General features: G+C 37.6%; 1 protein-coding gene across 1 annotated transcript; it reads right to left on the reverse strand.

The window, feature by feature from the left end:
- Nucleotides 1–1,186: 1,186 nt before the first annotated feature.
- LOC129200307 (AP-2 complex subunit alpha-2-like) lies at nt 1,187–19,878 on the reverse strand (the record flags this gene model as incomplete). Its single annotated transcript, XM_054811630.1, has 17 exons — nt 1,187–3,839; nt 4,639–4,773; nt 5,418–5,487; nt 5,691–5,807; nt 6,609–6,742; nt 7,566–7,645; nt 8,395–8,477; nt 9,398–9,475; nt 11,171–11,334; nt 13,249–13,422; nt 14,331–14,562; nt 14,731–14,828; nt 15,806–15,988; nt 17,295–17,432; nt 18,513–18,681; nt 19,126–19,276; nt 19,770–19,878. Coding segments are annotated over 17 exons (2,193 nt in total), but the record flags the coding sequence as incomplete, so codon positions are not given.
- Nucleotides 19,879–20,966: the final 1,088 nt, after the last annotated feature.

Consider the following 20,966-nt stretch of genomic DNA (forward strand, 5'->3'; position numbering starts at 1 on the left):
GTGCAGGGGTGGGGGGGGGGGGGGGGGGGGGGAGGGCAGGGTGGGGGTTGGGAGGGAAGACCATGTCAGAGACTGTCTGGCCTTGCTCAGGGTGATATTTAACCAGAGGCTAAAGACTGGCCTATGCACTGTGCAATAACAGAAATTTAACTTTCAAATAAAGTAGAAGGAATCAAATTTGCTATCATATTTCTCATTATTTGACCAATTATTTTAAGTGAAACTTAAGTGGAAACTACAGTTGAACTAGGACCTGTGGAACAGCCCATTACTTCACTGGGAGAAGAGAGAACTGAAGTGACCTTTGAAAGTGGACACAGCACTTGTGCTTGTCATCCATACACAGCTGCTGTCAGAAAGCAAGGTGCTACGTGAACCAAAAGCTAATGGTGAGGTCTCTACATGCACTCTTAATCTGGTGGGACATTTCTAGATAACACCGACGTGTAGTGGCTTTTGGACAAAGCAGAAATTTGCAGGGCATTTCTCTGCAAGAAACCAAAGACCATATGTGTCTAACAGGACACAGGTAGTTCACTCACAAGCGATTTCTACTTGCTGCTAGCAGGGAGTATTCTTTACCATTTTGTTTGCAATTCATTTAAGAAAAAGTTATATGAATGCACAAAAGCTCATAGTACCCAGGTATTTTCTCTTTTATTTTAGCAAGTTTTAGAGAAGTACTAAGAATCTGAAGCATACATTTATAGTTTGAGTGAGGTTAATTAGCAGTTTAGATACTTTTTTACAGCGACATCACTTTTTTGACAAGTCCTGCCTGTGTGTAATACAGGTGTGTGCTTCATAATCTCAACCATATCCCATTGTTACACCAGTTTACAGCAGCATGTACTATTAATATACTTACTGTTGTTAAACACTACAGGAAGAAAGATTTTACATCAAGGTGGTTTTTTGGTTTGTTGGGGGGTTGTTTGTTTTGGGTTTTTTTTTTTTTTTCCAACAGCAGCGTATTTGTAACATGTGACCAAACACACCAACAAAAGCAGCCATAAACAAACTCACTGGGGGAGCAGAGCGCTGCAGGTGAGGTAAGACTCAACTGAACACAACCCACCAGTAGTTTGCAGGAAAGAATTTACCATATACATCAAATGTTGTTCCATAACAACCATTCCATGCAAGCATTCTTTACATTTCCATGCCCCCAGAGAAAAGAGGACAGTTTGATTACTGTTCTAATCATTTATTTAATCTTAATATGGTCTTCTGATGAATATAGTCTAATATATAGTCTTCTATATGAAAATTTTCCACTTAATTTGACAGAACTTTGTTTTATACAAATAAGACAATCACCATAAATGTTACATACTGGAGTGTAGGTCAAGAATGAACATATGCTACCTGTTTTGCTATTCAGTTATTTTCACATGTCAATGCCTGAAAATACTGTACTTAAAAACAATAACACTGTTTACTGCAGAAATCACTTTGTCTGTTTGACAGGATACATCACTTTGGTAAGTTAACCATCATTCACAAAAAATAATCAAGTATTTGTCCTCAATTTGTTCACTTTTCTGCTCATGGCTTCATTGAGTGACATTTAATACAAGCTTACGACTGTTCACACTTTAACACAGTCAGCACTGAAAAGACACTTTCCCTTACCCCCTTCCTTCCCACATTAATGCACATTTTAGCACAGTTTGAACCAAAGCATAGTGAACTAGAGTAGTGCAGTGTTTCAAAGTGTCCCTTAATGAGGGCACAGAAGATTTTTGGGGGACAGATATACAACAGGATTTGAAAAACATTAATTAGAAGCTCCTCCCCTGTCTTTGCTAAGACTCCCTTTAGTTCAGCACATCAGATTTTTAACATGGCAGCCAACAGCATGGTTAAGATAACAGACCAATAGAGACATATGGCATCCAAAGGACAAAACATAAGGTAGTCCATTAGCATTTTGCCAACCACCCAACCTGACTGCAGGAACTGCTCATGAAGATTTTCAAAGAATGTTTGTGATCAAAGTCTTGATTAGCTACTTGAAAGGCCACAAAAGGGCCAATTGTTCGAGAGAACTTTTGCAGAAAGACCAGGTCAATAGCCAAGTTTTCAGTCATAACATCCATAGTTACCAGCCATTTCTGGAAAGACAAAAATCAAAAAATATCTCCCAAAAATCCACACACCACAGCCAAACCTTTGTTCCTCATTTTTCACTTGCACTCAAGTGCGATCACTAGCCTTCAACCAAACCAAATTATAATCACGCAGTTCCATCATTTAACTCAAATCACTGAAGAAAAAGAGCAAGGCACACTCAATCTTGTGGAATCCTATCCCCTGCCTTGCACTGGGCAGCATGACAGAAGCCTCATTTAAATGCATTTTCAATGTCCTCACAACAACTCAAAACCTTATTTCATGGGCATACTTGGCTGTATGTGTTGTGAGACACCAGTTCCAGGTTTCCTTTAAATAACCTTAAGGAAAGCTTGATCTGAGGTTCACTTCTCACATCATCATCAGCTGACTTGGTTCATCATGACCTGCAGCACTCACTGACAGCTGCCCGCAGTTTCTAACTGCACTGCCTCACCTGCTTTGTTTTAGCAGCCTTTGTTGCATCTCAAGGCTTGAGGAGTATGAGCCAAAGTTGTGTCCACTTACTTCTGAAAAGAGTTTGCTGATACAGAACTAGTTATAAAAGCTGAACTTGTTTAGGCCTTCTACTCTGTCTCAACACAAGTCTTCTATACAACGTTGGATATTTTTACCACCGATAGATAGGAAACTGTTCAAATACCAGTTATTCAACCTCTTGCGTTTTAACATTACAGTACACTGGGGAAAAAATATTGTTTAAAATTACATTTTCATCTAAAAGAGTGCATGCCTTACAGTCCTTCAAGGGCCCATTTCTTCCCACTTCTTTTATACAATACTGGACTCTGCAGTTAGTTATATCACGTCATTAGGACTATTACTTGCAAAGTCTGATAAGAAACAGAAAAAACACACAACAGAATATTTAACTTCAGTTTGACTAACAATGAGCAAGCATGTACTCATTCACCACCTACTAGAGAAGCTCACCTCGTTATTTGAGGTAAGCAGAAGGATTAAGAATAGCTTTTGTGTTCAAATCTACTTCCCAAAGATCAGAAAACATTAAGATGTAAAGGATTACAAGATTAATACTTTAAGACTCTGGTCCTGTGGCATTTTTCAAATACAAAGATTGGTGACATGCAACCTAAATGTTCACTTGAATCCGATTCAAACACATCTTGGAATCTGCCCTTCCATCCAGGACAAGGCTTGAAGCAACGTCCAACTTCAAAGTTTTGACTCTACGCTAACATCTGAATTAACCTTACTGAGCGGCATTACATTGGTTTCTTTCAGCTCAGAGCAGAGGGAGTACCTGTTAAAGGCACTAAGGCAGCATATTACTAGCCATTTCCAGCTGAAATCCTTGGTTACCATGTCTAAATCAATTTCCCTTTAACAAAGTTTAAAAGCCTGACCTCTGCAAAAAAACAAAGGAGCACAAGACAGCCTTTGCACCCTTTGTGTAACACCCTAAAATCCATTTTTAACGTAAAAAGTCACTTCCCTGTACTGTACATTTTATAGTCTTAATTTCAAACAAGGGTCAAATCCTATTAAGGCAGGGAGCTGGTAATGGTTAACATTGCAGTACTCAGACAGTGATGTACAAGACATTTATTTGCAGTATGATGACAGTGATATAAATGGAAAACCCAAAACTGACATGATTAATATTAAAACTGTTCTGACAGCAATTCACATAATCTCTGAGATACAGCTTCTTTACTTGTTCGTAGTGTGAGCCTATACATCTGAAAAAGAACATAAAAATATCATTTACTTTTTAAACACAGTTTGGCATTAAATGAATGCATAGTCAACTACTGAAACCTGCCCGTTACCTCTTTTTTTGTTAGGTTTGGTAGGAAAAGACCTCAGGTTAAAATATTCCAAGGCAGCCAGCCACTGACTAGTACAGCTTTTTCCAAGCCATAGGCTGGAGTGCATCTTCAAACCCTTGTTGAGAGTTACCATTGTTCTGATAATTTTAGGCTCTAATAGCAAGGTGTTGTCTAAAGTTTTTAAGAGGAGTAAATGTTGCAGAAAAGTCTAAAGACTCTCTACCACCACTTCTTCAGAAAACAGGAGACTTACCAGCCAAAACTTATTTTCAGTCCTCAGCTGACTTTGATAAAACCCTCTATCGAAGTGCTTGAGGAAAAATATTCTTGTTCATCTGCTTATGTTTTCTCTTTTAGCCAATCATTCTTTTATTAACTTAAAATGGCAAAAGAAATTATACTTAATCTTGTCCAAGATGCACAAAACAGTAACATTAAATGTTTCCAACCTTCAAGAGACGATTATACTCCAAGGACAGTCTGGAATAATAACATGATCTCTTCCAACAGGAAGGAGAACTGACATGAAGCAGCAGCTTACCAAACTGGGCCATGATCAGCTACTACAATTTCATTTCTTGGAGTCTGCAGTCACAACTAGCTATTGCAATAGTGATTTTAAATAAATAACTTAAGGAGTTTCAGATACACACAGACATTTACTGCAAACAAGAACTTGTATTTAAGCTGTAGATACTTAAACAGATACCTGTGCCTGGAGGTTGGGTTCAAGACGCAGCAAGCATCCAATCTGAGTAGATTTTGTATGTATGATACCAGCACCAACAAAGTTAGCAGGATTGGGATCTACCTCCTCAAGTAGGGCTGATCCAAAGCCAATTATCTATGAAAGAAAACCAGAAGATTTAGATGTGGGGACAGTGGGACACCAATACCAAGTCTACCCAAGCACAGCCACCACCAACTAGGAAAACAAGTAGGAGAGTAATTTTTATTTGGAGTGTTCAAGATGTTAAAGAATTATCCAATACTAATTACGACAAATTTTTGAAGTGACAGAGTGACTCTGATAATGAACTGTTCCTGAAAAAAAAGGTTCTTCTCAAAAAACAACTGAGGAATAAAAGTTAGATTCAACATAAGTCTCTCCTGTTTTTGATAAAGCTATTCCTGTCTTACGCTAGTCACCTCTATTTTGCCTAAAGCAGCCAGTTCTACAAGTCGTCACTTGTTTTCTAACTATAACTAGAGTATAAATTAAGGCTTGAAGTATCTTCCAATTCAGTTTTAAGCACTAAATTGGTGTTTTCTTAAATAGCTTCAAGTTTCCAGCTGCTACTGAAGACTATCTAATTCTATCCACACTGAGAAACAGTCCATTCAACTCAGCACTGCCAAGGGTCTGTTAGACAACATGGACTTACACTTTAACAGGATGATCCAATTGCCATTTAAACTAAGATGAACAAAGTTTCCTTTTACAACTATCACTACACTACAGATTAAAAATACCACACTACTACCCACCTTTGCTTTTGTGATCTCTGCATCCATCGGGTGTTTTGCTTTAAAAATATTCTGTACTTCTTGTTTTGGACTGCAAGACAAGGTAAGATACATACATGGTATAACGTGGATTACATGCAGCATTATTCAATAGCAACTAATTATACTGTGACAGTTTAATTCACAGGATTAAGTATGGGATGGGGCACTGCACCAGCTACATTCACAATATACCCTTTTTCCTTCCTTGGCCTACTACAGGAGCCCCAAGCCCAAGTATAGACAAAGTCTTACTTGCTCAGTTGCTTCCAACGCTGAAAAAAGTCTTGAGAAGACATCTCTGTCGGCTGGAAAAATTTATTCAGTGTGATGGGTAATTTTACTGAAAGATTTTGAAATGTTCCACCATACCTGCATATGGAGTAGAAAGAACACTGTGTATGCTGCACAGTGTCAGCAGTCTCTCAACCGAAATCAACAAAGCAATTGAGGATGAACACTAAGGTGCAACTGTTTATGATTAAAATCCATCAATTGCAGATGTTATTTCTAAAATACAGTTTTAATCCACCGTTAAACAAATTTATTTGCTCTGCTTAGATAGCACATGAAAGTGAAATGGCAGAACTTCTAATAAGGATCTCTGTTTCAACATAGCAGTTATCCTTCTAGATTGCACCCATCAAAGGAGTGAAAAATACATCCCTGTGAAAACATACCAGTATGAACCAGTTTAGAATAACAGAATGTAGCCCAGAAATCAGGATTTCCCAAAGGCTGATGTTGAGTGGACATAACAAGATTCTATTTTTGGCTGCATGCATGCATTTGCAGTGCAAGCTGTTTGCAGAAGTGTTCTTGGTTTCCAGAAGGGAGAAGTTACCGCATATATTCCTGTCAAGATTTCTTAAGCAAACAGGAATACTGCTGTTTTATATGGGTAGCAGAAAGAGAAGTCATAGAGACATTTTATCAGTAGTTGCTTCTTGATTAGGGTGTGGTTTTGTGTTTTTTTAAACCACATTGTTCCAAGTGGATTCCCTACCTTCCCTAGCAGCTTAAAGCTTCGTTAGATCAATTTTTCAAGTAAGTCTTGAAAGATGACTCAAGACAGCTTTACCTGTCCATATTCTATGCTTCAGTCAGAGGACCAGGAGAAATCTAGTATCCTTCATCTAATTCATTCACTAGCATTTGAATCCTGTGTTTTACCTGAATTGAATGTTCAGGATTGGAGCTTCCATAAAGTCTGACACACATTCAATGTTCACCACCTGTTGAACCTGCGCACCTCCATCCACTGTGGGGTCAACAGGTTTTGTCTGAAGATTCAGGCATAAGAAGTGGTTAAGGAAACTGATCAATGAACTGATAACTTTAAAAAAAAAAAAAAGGCAAATCCTCCAATAAGCTACATGAGGAATTAGCATCATGTCCACCCATTCCCTATATGCTACTGAATATTCAAAGCTCAATTCCTGTACAGCAAAAAGATTTGTTGGTTTTTTTTATATTGACACACCCAAAAGCAATAACCCTCCCAATTCTCAGTTATTCAGATATTCTTAAAGATGCCCTCAAAAGGGTATAAGGGTACAGACTTCACAATAAAAAATACTAGACTATTTCATTTTGATGTGAACATTACACTGACGCTTTGAGTCAAACAAGCTTGATTACATAGTCTCCCAGAAATCCTAAATTTGCAATACCATACCAAACATTAAGAACAAACTCTAAATTACGAGGTTATTTTGAAATATCATCATCATCTTTATGTACATGTACTCTTCTACCTCAATCTCAAGTCTGAGGTTATCTGCTAATGCAGGACTTCAAGAACACCACATCTATACTCCAGCTACTTCATGACAATGGAGAAAGCTAGAGTTACATTGCATATTTATTCAGCCTCATTTCTCCTTATTTCAACAGTAAAATGTGTGTTTATAATCAGAGAGATTATAAATGACAGAATCTTCCATCTCTGCTCAAGACTTGCTTTTTCTACATGAACTTTAGAAAGTTATCAGCAAGTTTCTCATTTCTTCACATTCAAGGACACCATGCCTTAATCCAGCAACTTTATTATAATTTTGTGCAACTTAAAACACAAGACCCAAATAAGAACAGACACATGTGACTGCATTTAAGGATATTTGACTGTAGGTCATCTGAGCAGATTACGGTTGGAGTAAAATTCAAGAACTGTGTTGATGTCTTATTACCATAGAATATGAACATACGTCCTAGAAAGAAGAGAATAAAAGACATCAGAATTTTTAGGTAATGTCACATATAATCATATTGAACTACTTGTGCTTCAAGTATCTAATACATTGCCTTTCTTTAAAACAACTTTCAAAAACAAAGCGTAATTTACATGGTTTATCTTACCAAGATATTCACAGTTCAAAATGAAACAGATTAAAATGAACCATCATACCTCTCCCACAGTAGCTGTCACACAGGCAGTTAAATAATCAGTGGAAGTCTTTCAGTTGCTGGAGAACATGACTTTATGTAAAGAAGCTATTATGGTACCAAAAGTGATGCAGAAGGGGAGACGCAAACAATCCTAGTGCTTGCCTGTGTTCAATCCCAGCTCTCTCCTAGATGCTTTCTGTGTCTCATGCATTAGTGTATTATGATAGACATGTCTGAAATATATTGTGTATCATATTATTACAATAAGCTATATTGTAAAATATAAAAGTTGAGGAAAATGGTCCTTTATAACCGTGGCTGTACCAGCTTTACAACTTAACAACCACTTAACACTCCCATTTCATCTCAGCTACCAAAACAACCAAAAAAATTAAGGAAACAAGAACCCACACAGAAGCCAGGGACACACAAACATTGAAGATCCTAAGACAGGCTAAGCCTCAAGTCACATTTCCCTCTTAAGTAGCTGAAAGGTAAGTCCTATCCACAATATCGTGCTGGCATGGAGTTGATAATGCAGACAGCTAACCACTTGGCCTGATAGTCTTACCTAGGTTCTGTCGAAATTCAGATTTCAATCCAATTTGTAGCAACTGATTTTCAAATAAGACTCCATTATTTTTACACACAAACCTAGGGAAAGAGAGGAAACACGTGTTTTAAATTGAGCCATATTAAACAATATTTAGAACCACAAAATTCAGGGTTTACACAGAGGATGAAGACTGTGGTTAACCTAGAGTGCATCAGTTTGAGAGGCCTTTGCAGAAAACTGCAGAATTAGAAAAGACAATTTTACAACCAAAATCACCACTTGCAGGACAATAAAAGAACTGAATTTTTTATTTGATAGGATGTCTGAGAAACTATGAAGGAAGCCACAATATGCTATACACACACACACACACTCTGTCTATAAAGGACCAGGCAACAGACTAGGATTTTTCTTATTCATATTCTTGACAACTTCTGAAACTCTTTAGGCTGGTGCAGAATTGAAAAGTTTGAAGCTTTGACTGTTTAAAACCTGAAAGAAAAAAGAATCCCTTGTTTTATCAGTTCTGTATCACATAAGTAAACTGAGAGCTATATTTTATCTTTTTTTTTTTCCATTTTGAGAGAGGAAGCCCATTCTGTAGTGATTTCAGTCCTTTCTATCACCCTTCACTTAAAAGCAGAAGAGGTGGTCAGCAAACATCAGCCTTGTGCATAAAAGGCTCTTAAAACATAAGAGCCATAACTCCCAAATATCAGTACTTTTGACAATTTACTCATGTTTTTCCTTTATTTGTGAATAGTTGCAAAACTTAATATACTGGTATTGCCTCATTGTAGAGCAGTGTGTGGTAGCACTGACTCATAAAGACAACTCTAACCTGTGTATTCATGAGCTTGTCATAAAATCCACAGCATCTACAGAAGTGTTCTAGTCACAAGTCTGACAGTACACGTTTCTCTAGTTTTGCTGGTATTAAGTTAATGCACAATATAGTTTTGCTTTATAACTATATTCTGGAAGTTGCCCAGCCTTGCAAGGTTTTAGTATTGCTTACTTGTGAAAAAGCTCATCAGCATCATGCACAGTATCAGCTGGTTCCTCAGAAACTACCTCAGATGAAGCCAGGTCAGGGCTAGTTCAGGCAGCACAAAAGGAAGAAAGGCAGTAGCGACAGAGATAGCAGGAGTTAGTAAAGACAGCTTAGTGCTTAGTTATTTCTTCTACCTCCTTCCTCAAAAATGGTACTGTTGAGTTTAATGCATGAAAAGTTTATTAGCTGCCCTACCTCAGTACACCTATAAAGGTTTTAGGCATTAGGCAATGTTTTCCCCCACTTCTCTCCCCCACCCCACCCCTCCCTGATTGTTAGGAACCAGCAATTCTTCCCAAAGACAGGAGACAGCTGAAGGCGTTCAGTAGCTTAAATTTATACCTCTTCAAGAACCAAGTCCTCTTAGGTGTTTGTGACAGCAAAAGAGTTTTAGTTCAAAACCAGAAATGTAGATGTATATTAACAACTACAAACGTGCACTTTGAAGCAGAGACCTCATCAACCTTCATGGCACTTCTAACTAGAGCTGCACAAACAGTTCTTAAAAAACACATAAATATTAAGTGGAGAAGAATATACGGGCACACAGAGAATGACTTACCCAAGTAACAGATTAGAAACAAAAGTGACAACAGCACTAGAGAGGCAGGAAACTGTAAAAGGCAACTTCTCAGTATCATTAGAGAAGCATTTCATCATCTACACAGATCAAAGTGTTGGGCAATGCTATACTTTTTCTGCAGAAAACTCTTTTTAAGGTAACTTTTGCTTATGAAGCTACTAGTTTTGTTTGGGTTTTTCTCCCCCCACTTTTTTTAAAAAGCTCTAACAAGCTTGTGTAGCTTCTTAAATCTTGGTATTGTGTAGCATGACTAAGTATCGCTTAACGCCTTCCAAGAGAAACACAGGATCAAGTCTTAATCACTGCAGACCTGCAACAATGCATTGCCTAGTAGAAATTTTTTATGGAAGTCTCAATGATCCAGGCAGATTAGTTTCCCTAATCATATCTTTTAAATCAAGACACATTGCAAATTTTCATGACGCCATTCAAAATTTGGTCTTTGACACTGCTAACACGTTCTTTGGCCAACGAGACAACAGATTTTTAAATACATTCTCTGATCTTATGCTATTTATTTCCAAAATTTTATCTCAATAAGATTTGAGTGTAGCCACAGTGGCTTTTAATATTTGAGGGATTAATAACACATTGCACTTACACTACACTTTGCAATGTAATTAGGAATTCCCTTAAAAAAAAGCACTTGGTTTTTTCCCCTTTTCACACCTGTTTGTCAGACAGTAGCACAACAATTTAAGAATATCTTGAAATTCTGATAGCAAGTATCTCTGGGTATAATCCATCTCACTGTTCCACTATCAGCTTGCCATAAGTGGAGAAACACAAGAATACTTTAGGGAAACAAGAATAAACATATTCATATCAGGCCAGATAACTCTCAAATTCAAGAGGTATTGAGATGCATAATAAGCTTAGTTTAACAAAGAAGCAAAACCAGCATGAAAACTAGGCTAATATCCTCATGTTGATTACTACAGACTCAGTTTTCCCATCAGCAGAGGAAGGTATTCAATAAAGATAGCACATCCAGCATAGAGTTCAAGAACACCTCTCTTGCTGCACAACTACCACCCAGGAATACATTCAATAAGCTGGAACAAAACCAAAAGTTATTGTTTGTATTATTTTCCTCTAATCTTGTTTTAACAGACAAATTCTTTTTCAGATTCCTTACAGGGTGACTTAATTACCTCGCAAAGTTGTCATCAGAACCAGGAGCAAGAGGTGCAACAGCAGAAGCTGAATCTGAAAATACATCCACCAGCAGGCTACCACTAGAGGATGGTGGGGGAGCTGAATTGGCGAGAGGGGCAGCACCCAGACCCAGCAGATCCGCAGATGGAGAAGGAGTAGACTAGGAAAGACAAGACACTTTGGTGTTATACTACAGCAAAACTAAAACAAAGCTGTCTCTCTCGTGTAGACAGCTAAACTACAGCAAAGCATCTCTCCCCACCCCAAATGAAGCTTTGAATGGATGTAGGAGGTTTCATGAATGCAGTTGTCACCTTACATTTCAACTTAAGGTCATTTACAGATGTAGTTTTCTTTTTTCCTTTGAAGAGAGAGTTATGTCCATCTAACTGCCAAATAAAAAAAACAAAATTCATCTGTCTAAAATCTGATTCTGCAGAAGAAAGATGACAATGTTCCCCCCCGTCTCTTAGTTTCAAGGGAAATTAAGTATTGTAGGGAATAAAATTCAAATGCGTTGCTTTCCTTTCATGAAGAATCCAGCAAGGCAGGCAGTGACTTTTACACCAACTTAAATTAAAACATTACTTTAAAATTGACTTTCAGTTTAGTCCTGGGTTTTTGAAGCTTGGCAAACCTTAGAAACAATGTAAAACCTAACCAGAAAAAAAAGCAGAGCCTGTAGTTAGTTCAAGTTGCAAACACTAAAGGTAGAGGTAAGTTCTTTATTTTTTTTTCCCCTCAAATAGAACAAATCAAATAGCCAGGACACAGAATCACGCAACAGAGGCCACACAGATGTGCCCAAGTCACACGTAAGAACAAAGTATAGACCGTTAAACAAAACATTCACTTATTAGACATAAGCAGCCTATGATATGCCAGATATGAAGATGAGTCATGAGACGCATTTGGATTGAATCTGAAATTTTGTTTTTGTAAGCCAATTCAAGTTATCATATAGTCCAAAGACTTAATTTGATGAAGTATAACAAAAAATTCCCTGGCAAAAGATTTTCAGAAGCCAATTGGTAAGAACTACAGAAAACAAACAATTGAACTCCAATTTGGAACATATTCTGGGCATCTAAGCCAAGGTCACACCAAAGCCACTGATGAAGGTACCATAGTAGAGTTTCTTATATGGCTACAATCCATAAAGGGAAGCTCATAAAACATAACACAATTTTAACTACCAATCACCTCAGTCAATTTGGCATGCAAAGAAGATGTGGCAACTTTTCTGCTGAAAAGGTATTTCTGTCCATTCACAGATGTTGTACTTGGAACATCTACTCTTACATATTGAGTAACTAAGAATTAAAGAATTATGCTTTAACAAACTGGGCAGGGAGTGTGCTACAATATTTCTTCCTCTTAGGTAATCTACTACTAAATCTCAAATGTAATTACAAGTTATGCTAGTCATTAAAACCAGAAACAAGTGTTACATTATGGGAACAATTCATCCTACCAGTTTTAATTGGCAATAAAATGAGAAGTTTCAGCTCAGAAAAAACAAGACAGTGGCCTTGTCTACCATAACCAAACTCAAATAGTACCGTCAAACAGACAGTAACAACATAATAGTGACCTAAGGACATTTACGTTAGGTCAAGTGTCATCCACTTCTAGTAAAAACAGTAACAAACTGAAACAAGATACAAAATATCTACCATGTTAGACAAAGCAGAAGAACAGCTGATACTTTGACATTCAAGTTATTCCTTTTTAATACATTAATGTTATCTCACCTTTACTGCAATTCCACCAGCAAGGAAATTCCTATTTCTAAGCTTACAGCAATATTTTTCAAAGTAACAATGTAAAAAGGATTTTTTTAGTCTGCAGACAGTTTGTCCCCATGTACATAAGATTTCCAAAGGAAAACTGCATCGAAGCATGTGGTGGGGGGAAAAGCGGCTCTATGTTCCCCTGCTACTTTATAGCAAACACCTATAGTCTTAAGTTTGAGATGACAAGTTTTAAACCCTTAAAAAGCCATTTGAATGAAACCGTTCTTTTCTTACTAGTACGCCATGTAAATTAGTGAAATAACAGCTTTTAAACTCACAACAGCACTGGCATTAACAGAAGTGGGTTCAGCGCTTCCATTCATATCAGAGCTCCTCTCCTTTTTGATCTCTTCCAGGTCAGTAACTGTGCCTGGGCCTTTCTTCTTCTTGAGTTTAGCCAAAATAGAAGATTCCCTCTCTGGAAAGGGAGGCATTTCTTCCAGCACTGTAGCCTTGTCACAAAAAAAAAAAAGTGCATTAAACTTACAGAAAAAGACAAACCAGTTCCTGAGTCTTTGAAGAGAAGCAGAAGTCATTATCCACACAGAAAACAACAGTTTATTGTGCAGTGATTGAGTAGACTTGCTTTAAAAAAAGTTATTTAAAACTTTCTGAAGTCCTCCAAAGTAGTTGTTAAAGAGAACAGTAATATATATTCTCTGGCACAGAAAAATTTTTAAAAGTTAAAAAACTAAAAAAAGATGAGGAAAATTTAAATGGGGAAAATTGTTTTTAAAATAAAAATTTTAAAATCCAAAATCCAATTTTAAAAAGTCAAAATACAAATTTTTTAAAAATTCAAAACTAAAAAATTAATTTTACAGTAATTTTTAAAAATAGAAAAAAGAAAATAAAATTATAACTTAAAAAAAATATATATATAAAAAAAATAGATCATAGCAGACCTAGTGGTCCTCAAGTCAGACCTAAACATTTATTAGCTGTCAAGACTTAAGTGTGCCATGCTCTGGCCAGACGTGAGATTATCAGGTTACGACACTGAATTTCTAGAGAAAAAAAAACCCCACAATTCAGCGCAATTACCTGCACAGTTTCCTGCCCATCATCAAGTCAGTCCTGTACTATACCAGCTTTCACTGGCTTCCCAGCTCTAGATTAGCATGCTTTAACTGTCATTTGTCCCACTAAAGCAATAACAATTTTGATCTTAGCTCTAAATTAAAGATGACTGCAGCTGAATTAGGCAGACTAAAAGAATCAGTGCCCACATCATCGATGTGGGACAATCCTCCATTAAGATTTCTGAGTAATCGGGTAAGGTTTAGTGGAGTTTACTTATTGACAGAAGACACAGCTGTAGAGTTCTGCACAGTAACAAAAAAAAAATCTTTATACCTACCAGTATATCAGTACTGGCAATAGTACTGAGCCTCAAATACTCAACAGCTCTCTGCTGCAGCTCAACATCAGCATTCTTTAGCTGACTGTCACTGCGTAATACATCTTGAATTGTAGTTTTGATTTCTGGAAACAGGTTCACAAACTTGATGTAGGTAGACAGAAGCAGAGCTCGGGTAGGAACACTGCACAGATGAAACTTGGAATGTAGCAAGTTGAACTGGATGAGGGGACTTAAAAGATAGGAAGAAAAATAATTTGGGTTTTGTAGACATGATTAATTCCTACTGCATTACTAGCAAGATCTGAATCATTTGTTGAGTGGCATTTAGGAATATTAAATAGACATTAGATTCTTTACAGAAAGTGCTACTACTTCAGTATTTTGGAAGGTGTTTTACCTTGATCTTGGATCACCTGCTATCAGATTTCCAAATTCTCCCAAGATGTAGCCACCTACTTTTACGAGATTCTCATGGCATGCTGGAGCTTGAAGGGCCTGTAAGACACATTAACAGTCATCGATCTGTAGCGTATCAAAAAAGATCTTTTCTGTCACTTCTATGTCCAGTTTCCTAGTCTACTTCTCTGTAAGAGCAGACCATAGGTCTACGCATTATAGAACACTTACAAGAAAAGCATGCTAGGTGGTATGACTTTATGATTCTTCTAAGTAATACTTGCTTAAGAGCACTCTTAGGCCCATCAAGCAGCTGTATCTGTTCTCAGAAGTCCACAGTGCTGCTAAGGTTTCTCCTTAGATCTTTAGGGGTGTCAGAAGGATGTTAATATACTTAATTTAAACCTTGCAAGAATGTGCTGAAGCTGTCCAAGATAAAAATATTGTCTTTATTGAGTATGAAGAAGCACACAGCAGGGATTAGTTTCGAAAGTCAGCTTAAACATTCAGGAAAGGAAATAAAAAAAGTGGAACCCTCATACGAAGAATCCAAAGTCAGAGCAGCAAGGCCAGACATTTGGAAGTGTTCTCATTTAATAGTTCAAATTCCAGTTTTATCAGATTCTGAACAGAAGGAATATGCTTCCAGAAGGATCATCAAGTTATCATTTTGAGTGTTTTGGATTCCCGCATGCAGAAAACTTTACTCCACTTCAGTAGTTTTCCAGGTACTGTAATTTCTTTGCTAAGCCATGCACATTCAATGCCACCCACCAAAACAACAGAAAACCCCACCATAACCCATCCTGCCCTCCCTCAGTAAAACCAGAACAGTACTAGGTGTATTCTACATTACTTAAATTGATGAGAAGCTTCTCTGGCTTAGTACAGTCTCCGGCTCTGAAAAATCTATGATGCTAATTTTACAGAAAGCTTCAGCAGTGTTTTGTTGAAATATTCAGGATCATATGTTTCCCCCTCCCTAACATGTGGGAGCACACAGACCTGCTAGATCATGTAGTGTTTACTTAATTCCTACCTCATTTTGAAAGTGAATTGAAAACAGTTATTCTCACCTCAAAAACAGTCTTTGCTGCATACCCTTGAACATCATCCCTGTTGATGACAATCTGAATAACTCGATACCACACTTCTTCACTGACATAGTCACCAGCAATACGAATCAGATTCAGGATTGTATCCACATACCAGGTATAATCCACTGCATACTTCTCAGCTAGAATTGCAACTTTCAGAACCTGAACACACATAAAAGAATAAAGAAGCTTGACTACCTTCTCCTGTAAGCTCTGTATCAAGATTCACTTTCATATACACCTAGCGATACCCCATGGTAGCCCAGAAGCCTCAGTTAGAGATGCGTCAGCTTGCTCATTTGCTCCCACAGCTAAGGTGAACGATGAACATTGAAATTCTGTACCAGAACACACCAGTTGCCAGGTACATAATGCTTTCCCCATCATGCATTTGATTATGTTGCATCTGTGGCTTTTCAACTGCGTACCTAAGTGATCAAGAGCAATTTATTGAACATTTTTTTTTGCCATAAAAACACTATCTAAACCATCACTGAGACAGGACCAAGTAGGATATCAGAGACCTCAAAAAACCCCACCACACCAAAAAAACAGAAAAAATGGAAACTCAAGCTAGCAGAGATAGATCAGAGTCACCAAAATATAGCTGACTTTCAGGTCATACTAAGATACATATATCCTGAAGCAAACAATCAGCATGGGAAGAGACCTCCACGTAGTTTATCAGTTATGTTTATACTGACCTATTCTGTTAGGAGTAGCAAGTTAGGTAAATTAACATACAGAATGAAATTCACATTATCTGATTAGTCAGGGTAGATTGCCAACAGCAACAAGACAGTACAAGAGGTAATAAACTAACACTGTATTCTATGTTAACGTCTCCAATCAAGGAAATTTAGCGCATAACTAAGCTAAATAATTACCATCAAGTACGGGTTTTGGCTACCATTCTAGAAAGCTTGCTAAGTGAATATTTCAACTCCTAACATTTTTTTCCTGCTGGAAGGAAGGACACAGACATCATGTCCCTCTTTTAGCTGATTAAAAGGTATTGGTTTTGGGAATTCTTAGACTGACAGAATGTTCTTACAGCACACACAGTATGAAGTTCTACCTACACTTAAGTATTTATCACACTAATTTCTGAAGCTATGAATCTACTAAACAGTTAAATAGAGTAGGACATAACCTTCAGATCTATATATTGTATTTGCTCAAGCATTGATAAAATTCACTTCACTTTCTATATGCAATGCTCTGAGACCAAGATTCATTTTTAAAATTCCTAGTTTCCAAGGTTCCATGCCCCCCATCCCATTAGTTTAACCTAAATGAAGAACATGCTTTGCTATTAGACTACAAACTTAGTTCTTTGTTTTGGTTTTTTTTTTAAACCACCATTAGAAAGAATCTCTATCACAGACTATCCAGCATCCCAGTCAATAAATGATACATATGGTGCCAAAGTCAGCTATGAAAAAAAATAAGGAAACAAATATCTCACAATTTCTTCTCTAATGGAATAATCAGCAGTTTCCAAGTAATTCAGCATTTCAGCCACAATCTGTTGTGCATTACTTCGGTCACACATTGCATACAGGAGATCTACAGCTCTTTGTCGTACACTTACATCTCTTTCAGTCTGCAAAAGGACACACACCAAAAAGTCAAGATGATGTCATCTTTATTTGGAAAGCACATGCAACTTACTGAAGAGACGAAACTTACTATAATCTATAGTCAAATTTAAAACAAAATTAGATGTACATTTCCAGTCACCTAGAAAGAAGTCACTGGAGACTCAAACAGCTTCCTGCTTTTAGATAACGTTGTAAAAATTCAAATCATCAGGTTTTTTCCCATAGTACACTTATTCAAATCTGTGCAAATGCTGAAAGGTTGGAGGAGCTTATACGGAATACTCCACTATTACCCTAACTAGGGTGAATGAGTTTGCAGTGCACTGGGTAACTGGCACCACTGGCCACAAATGCACTAATAACCAGCTGAAATTGTCAAATTGTCACCAGGTCAATGAGCAATTAACTACCTGCAGGTTTAGTGTTGGGCTTGCCTTGTATCAACAGAAGCCCAGCTAGACTAGATACATACTTACTTGTTAGACAAACATTTCAATATGCTGCAGCATGAGCTTGGGAGAGAACAATACATGTAAACACTGAAGTGCGCAAGTAGATTTACATGCAAATCAGTCTTCCTCTTTTGACTTCTGCTTTTTCACACAAACATGGCCTAGGAATCTTGTCGTTTCTTGACCTTCTGATCCTGCAGCGGAAGCAGATCTGCTCTACTGCTCCCTGTAAGCTACTGCAGTGAAGGAATGGTGTCTGATACCAGCAAGATAGTAGTAAACAAAGTCTTCACAGCATTCTCCATTTAAAATCCCATGTTTTGAAAGAATTACTCATTCTACAGCTTGAGGAGATACCAAAGTGTTATGGAGGCCACAGCTACAAGTATCAGATTTACTAGCAGGCTGCAGAAGTAAAATGAAACTGACTTCTATTGTTGACAGTGCAGCAAGATTTTGCAGGATTAAGAAAAAAAAAACCACACTAAAGCAGATTTCTGAGAATAATTTATTTGGTCCCCAAGTATTATTCGCTTAATTGGGGGTGGGGGGCTTGGGGAAGTAGGAGAGAGGTCATTGAGGTAGGGGAGAAGATGACACTCAAAACAGACTACACACTTAAATATTTACCTTCAATGCATTGATAACTGTTTCTATGTGTGTTTTCACAGCCTCATGTGAGAATTCAGAGCTGGCAAGCGTGCACATGCTTTCCAGTGCTAGGTAACGCAAATTAGTTTCTCGGTGTTGCAAGAACTGACCTAGCTGGTTACAGGCACGGACTAGTAGATTTGGCTCACTGCACAGAACAAGAGAGAAAGTGAAAGGGTTAAAAGCAACAGGTTTGAGAACACCAATACAGAATACTATTTCTGCAGTGGAAATTTCTTAATATGCTTCAAAGTGTCTGCTAGAATGCCCCGCTGGTGAAATGAAAATTCAGATACTGTGAGCAAATAATCTCTGTTGTATTAGAGTAGTGGGGTCAACACAAAACACCAAAAAAAAAAAAAAAAAGCAGCAGCAAGAAACAAAGCAATTACAAAATATGCTGACAGCCATACAGTTCATTAATACTGTTCATTTCCATTGCTGTGGTTGTGTTCCAATCTAGCAAGCAACTTCATATTCTGTTCTCCATACCCACCCACCCCCCAGTAAAATTCCAGTTAGTGTTCAAGACAAAGCCATGGCTTTTCACTTAAAAAAATCCACTCATAGTAGAAGTGTTCTCACAGCTCACCTGTCATGATGTATAATTAAGCTTATTGCCTCAAACAGCACAGCATTCTTTGCATTTGAGTGTTGTACTTTTTTTGACTTTGGTGGCTCCTGTGCTTTGTTAAGAATAGTTTCCAGGCATTCTGTTAGACGACCACGTACCGCAGGGTCTTCTGGAGAAGAAGCAGCCATTGGACAACTTCATTTTGCTCAACACCCCAATCCCTACCTTAGGCCTTCTACCTTGCTAAATCTGAATACACAAGTATTCCAATACATTAAAACCAGGTTACCCTCCCCCAATATACAGTTTGCAAAAGAATTCTAAGCCACAGATCTATTTGGGTGAGAACAAAAGCCAAACATGATCTGCGCTATAATGTATTTCAAGGCTTTAATATACTTCATGACATTAAAGAATGTTTAAAATGGCAAACCAATTGCAACTGCAAGATACACGCTGGTTTGATACTTTGTTCTAAGCTACACGGCCTTTTGAATTATGTTGTGTTTTAGCAATCTGAAACACTTGAGAGCAGACTCCTGCATCCTTGTCTTAAAACAATGTGCTTGCACTCCAAGTTATGGTAACATTACAGCACAACAGCTCTTTGGAGATAGCGTACCACTTAAAAGAGACGACCACTGTTGTGATTTGTGCATTACCTGGAGGTGGATAGCACTGTAACAACCTCAGAAGTTTCACAGATAACCAAGGAGCAGGAACAAAGTAGTATGTATAATCCTGAAGATCTGTTGATGCAGAAGTTACAATCTGTAAAATAAGCAGACAGCGTGTCAGCTACTGAAGGTAAGTGACAAGCAATCATGAGAAGGACCCAAAGAACAATGCAGGTCACTTTTGACAAAGGCTTACAAAACTATGTCACTACAATGTTTAATTCAGTAAATTACCTGGGTGCAAGCTGCCATACTATAAGTATACCATCAGGTTCCCTAGTAATAAAAATTCTGTTTTACAGATACAGTACTCTAGGAAGTCTCTTCCTGAAAGCATACTTGCTTTCTTAAAAATGAGGATGACCATCTTGTAACACCAAAATATTTAACCAGAAGCTTGACTTTCTTTGGTTCAGAAATTCATAGATTCAGCCAACAGAAAGCTTAACTATAGTGTTATAGTTGGAATTCAAGCACAAGATACTGTGACAGACTGAACTAAAGCAGGACAACCAAGTAACACGAAGTAACAGTCATACTCCAGAGCAAAACAGATAGCTTTCACAGAAGAGGTTTATACACATAGTGAAATGCAGTAAGGATTAGATTAGGTTTCAGAGGGAGTACCCTTCTTCATGCATGATTCTTTCCCCCTTTGATTCTATGGTAAGCATGAGTTTGCCACTAGCTTTGCTCAAAGAAATTTTATCTAGTACTTGCTCCTCCATTACAGAATAGCTATGAACTGCTCTCAGCACGCCCTTGCTTTTAAGTATTAGACAGAACCTTCATATTTAAAAAGAAATTTAATTTCTCTGAACTACAAGCAATTTTGGTATAACACTGCATAAATCTGGGTCTAAAATACATTTGCAAAGTAATATCCTCCCATGTCTTGCATATCTTCCAAAAGACACAAAAAAAAAAAAAATCAAAGAAAACACCAACAAAGTTCTCCAGGATGAAGATGCTAACTTACAGAAATGTCTCTCCACTCCTCCCTGCACCCTCTGCCCCTGCGTAACCCCCTACACCCATTTACAGAATATCAAATGCTTATGATTATTGCCTAGCAGCAGCTGAAAAGAAGGAATAGGAAGAAGACTCATCTTGTAAGAAGCTTTAAGATAAAGGTAAAAGTATTTGTGAGGTTCTGTGCAGAAATTTGCAGAATCAGTCTTT

Source organism: Grus americana, unplaced genomic scaffold (assembly GCF_028858705.1).
Source record: "Grus americana isolate bGruAme1 unplaced genomic scaffold, bGruAme1.mat H_38, whole genome shotgun sequence".
Lineage (NCBI taxonomy): Eukaryota > Metazoa > Chordata > Aves > Gruiformes > Gruidae > Grus > Grus americana.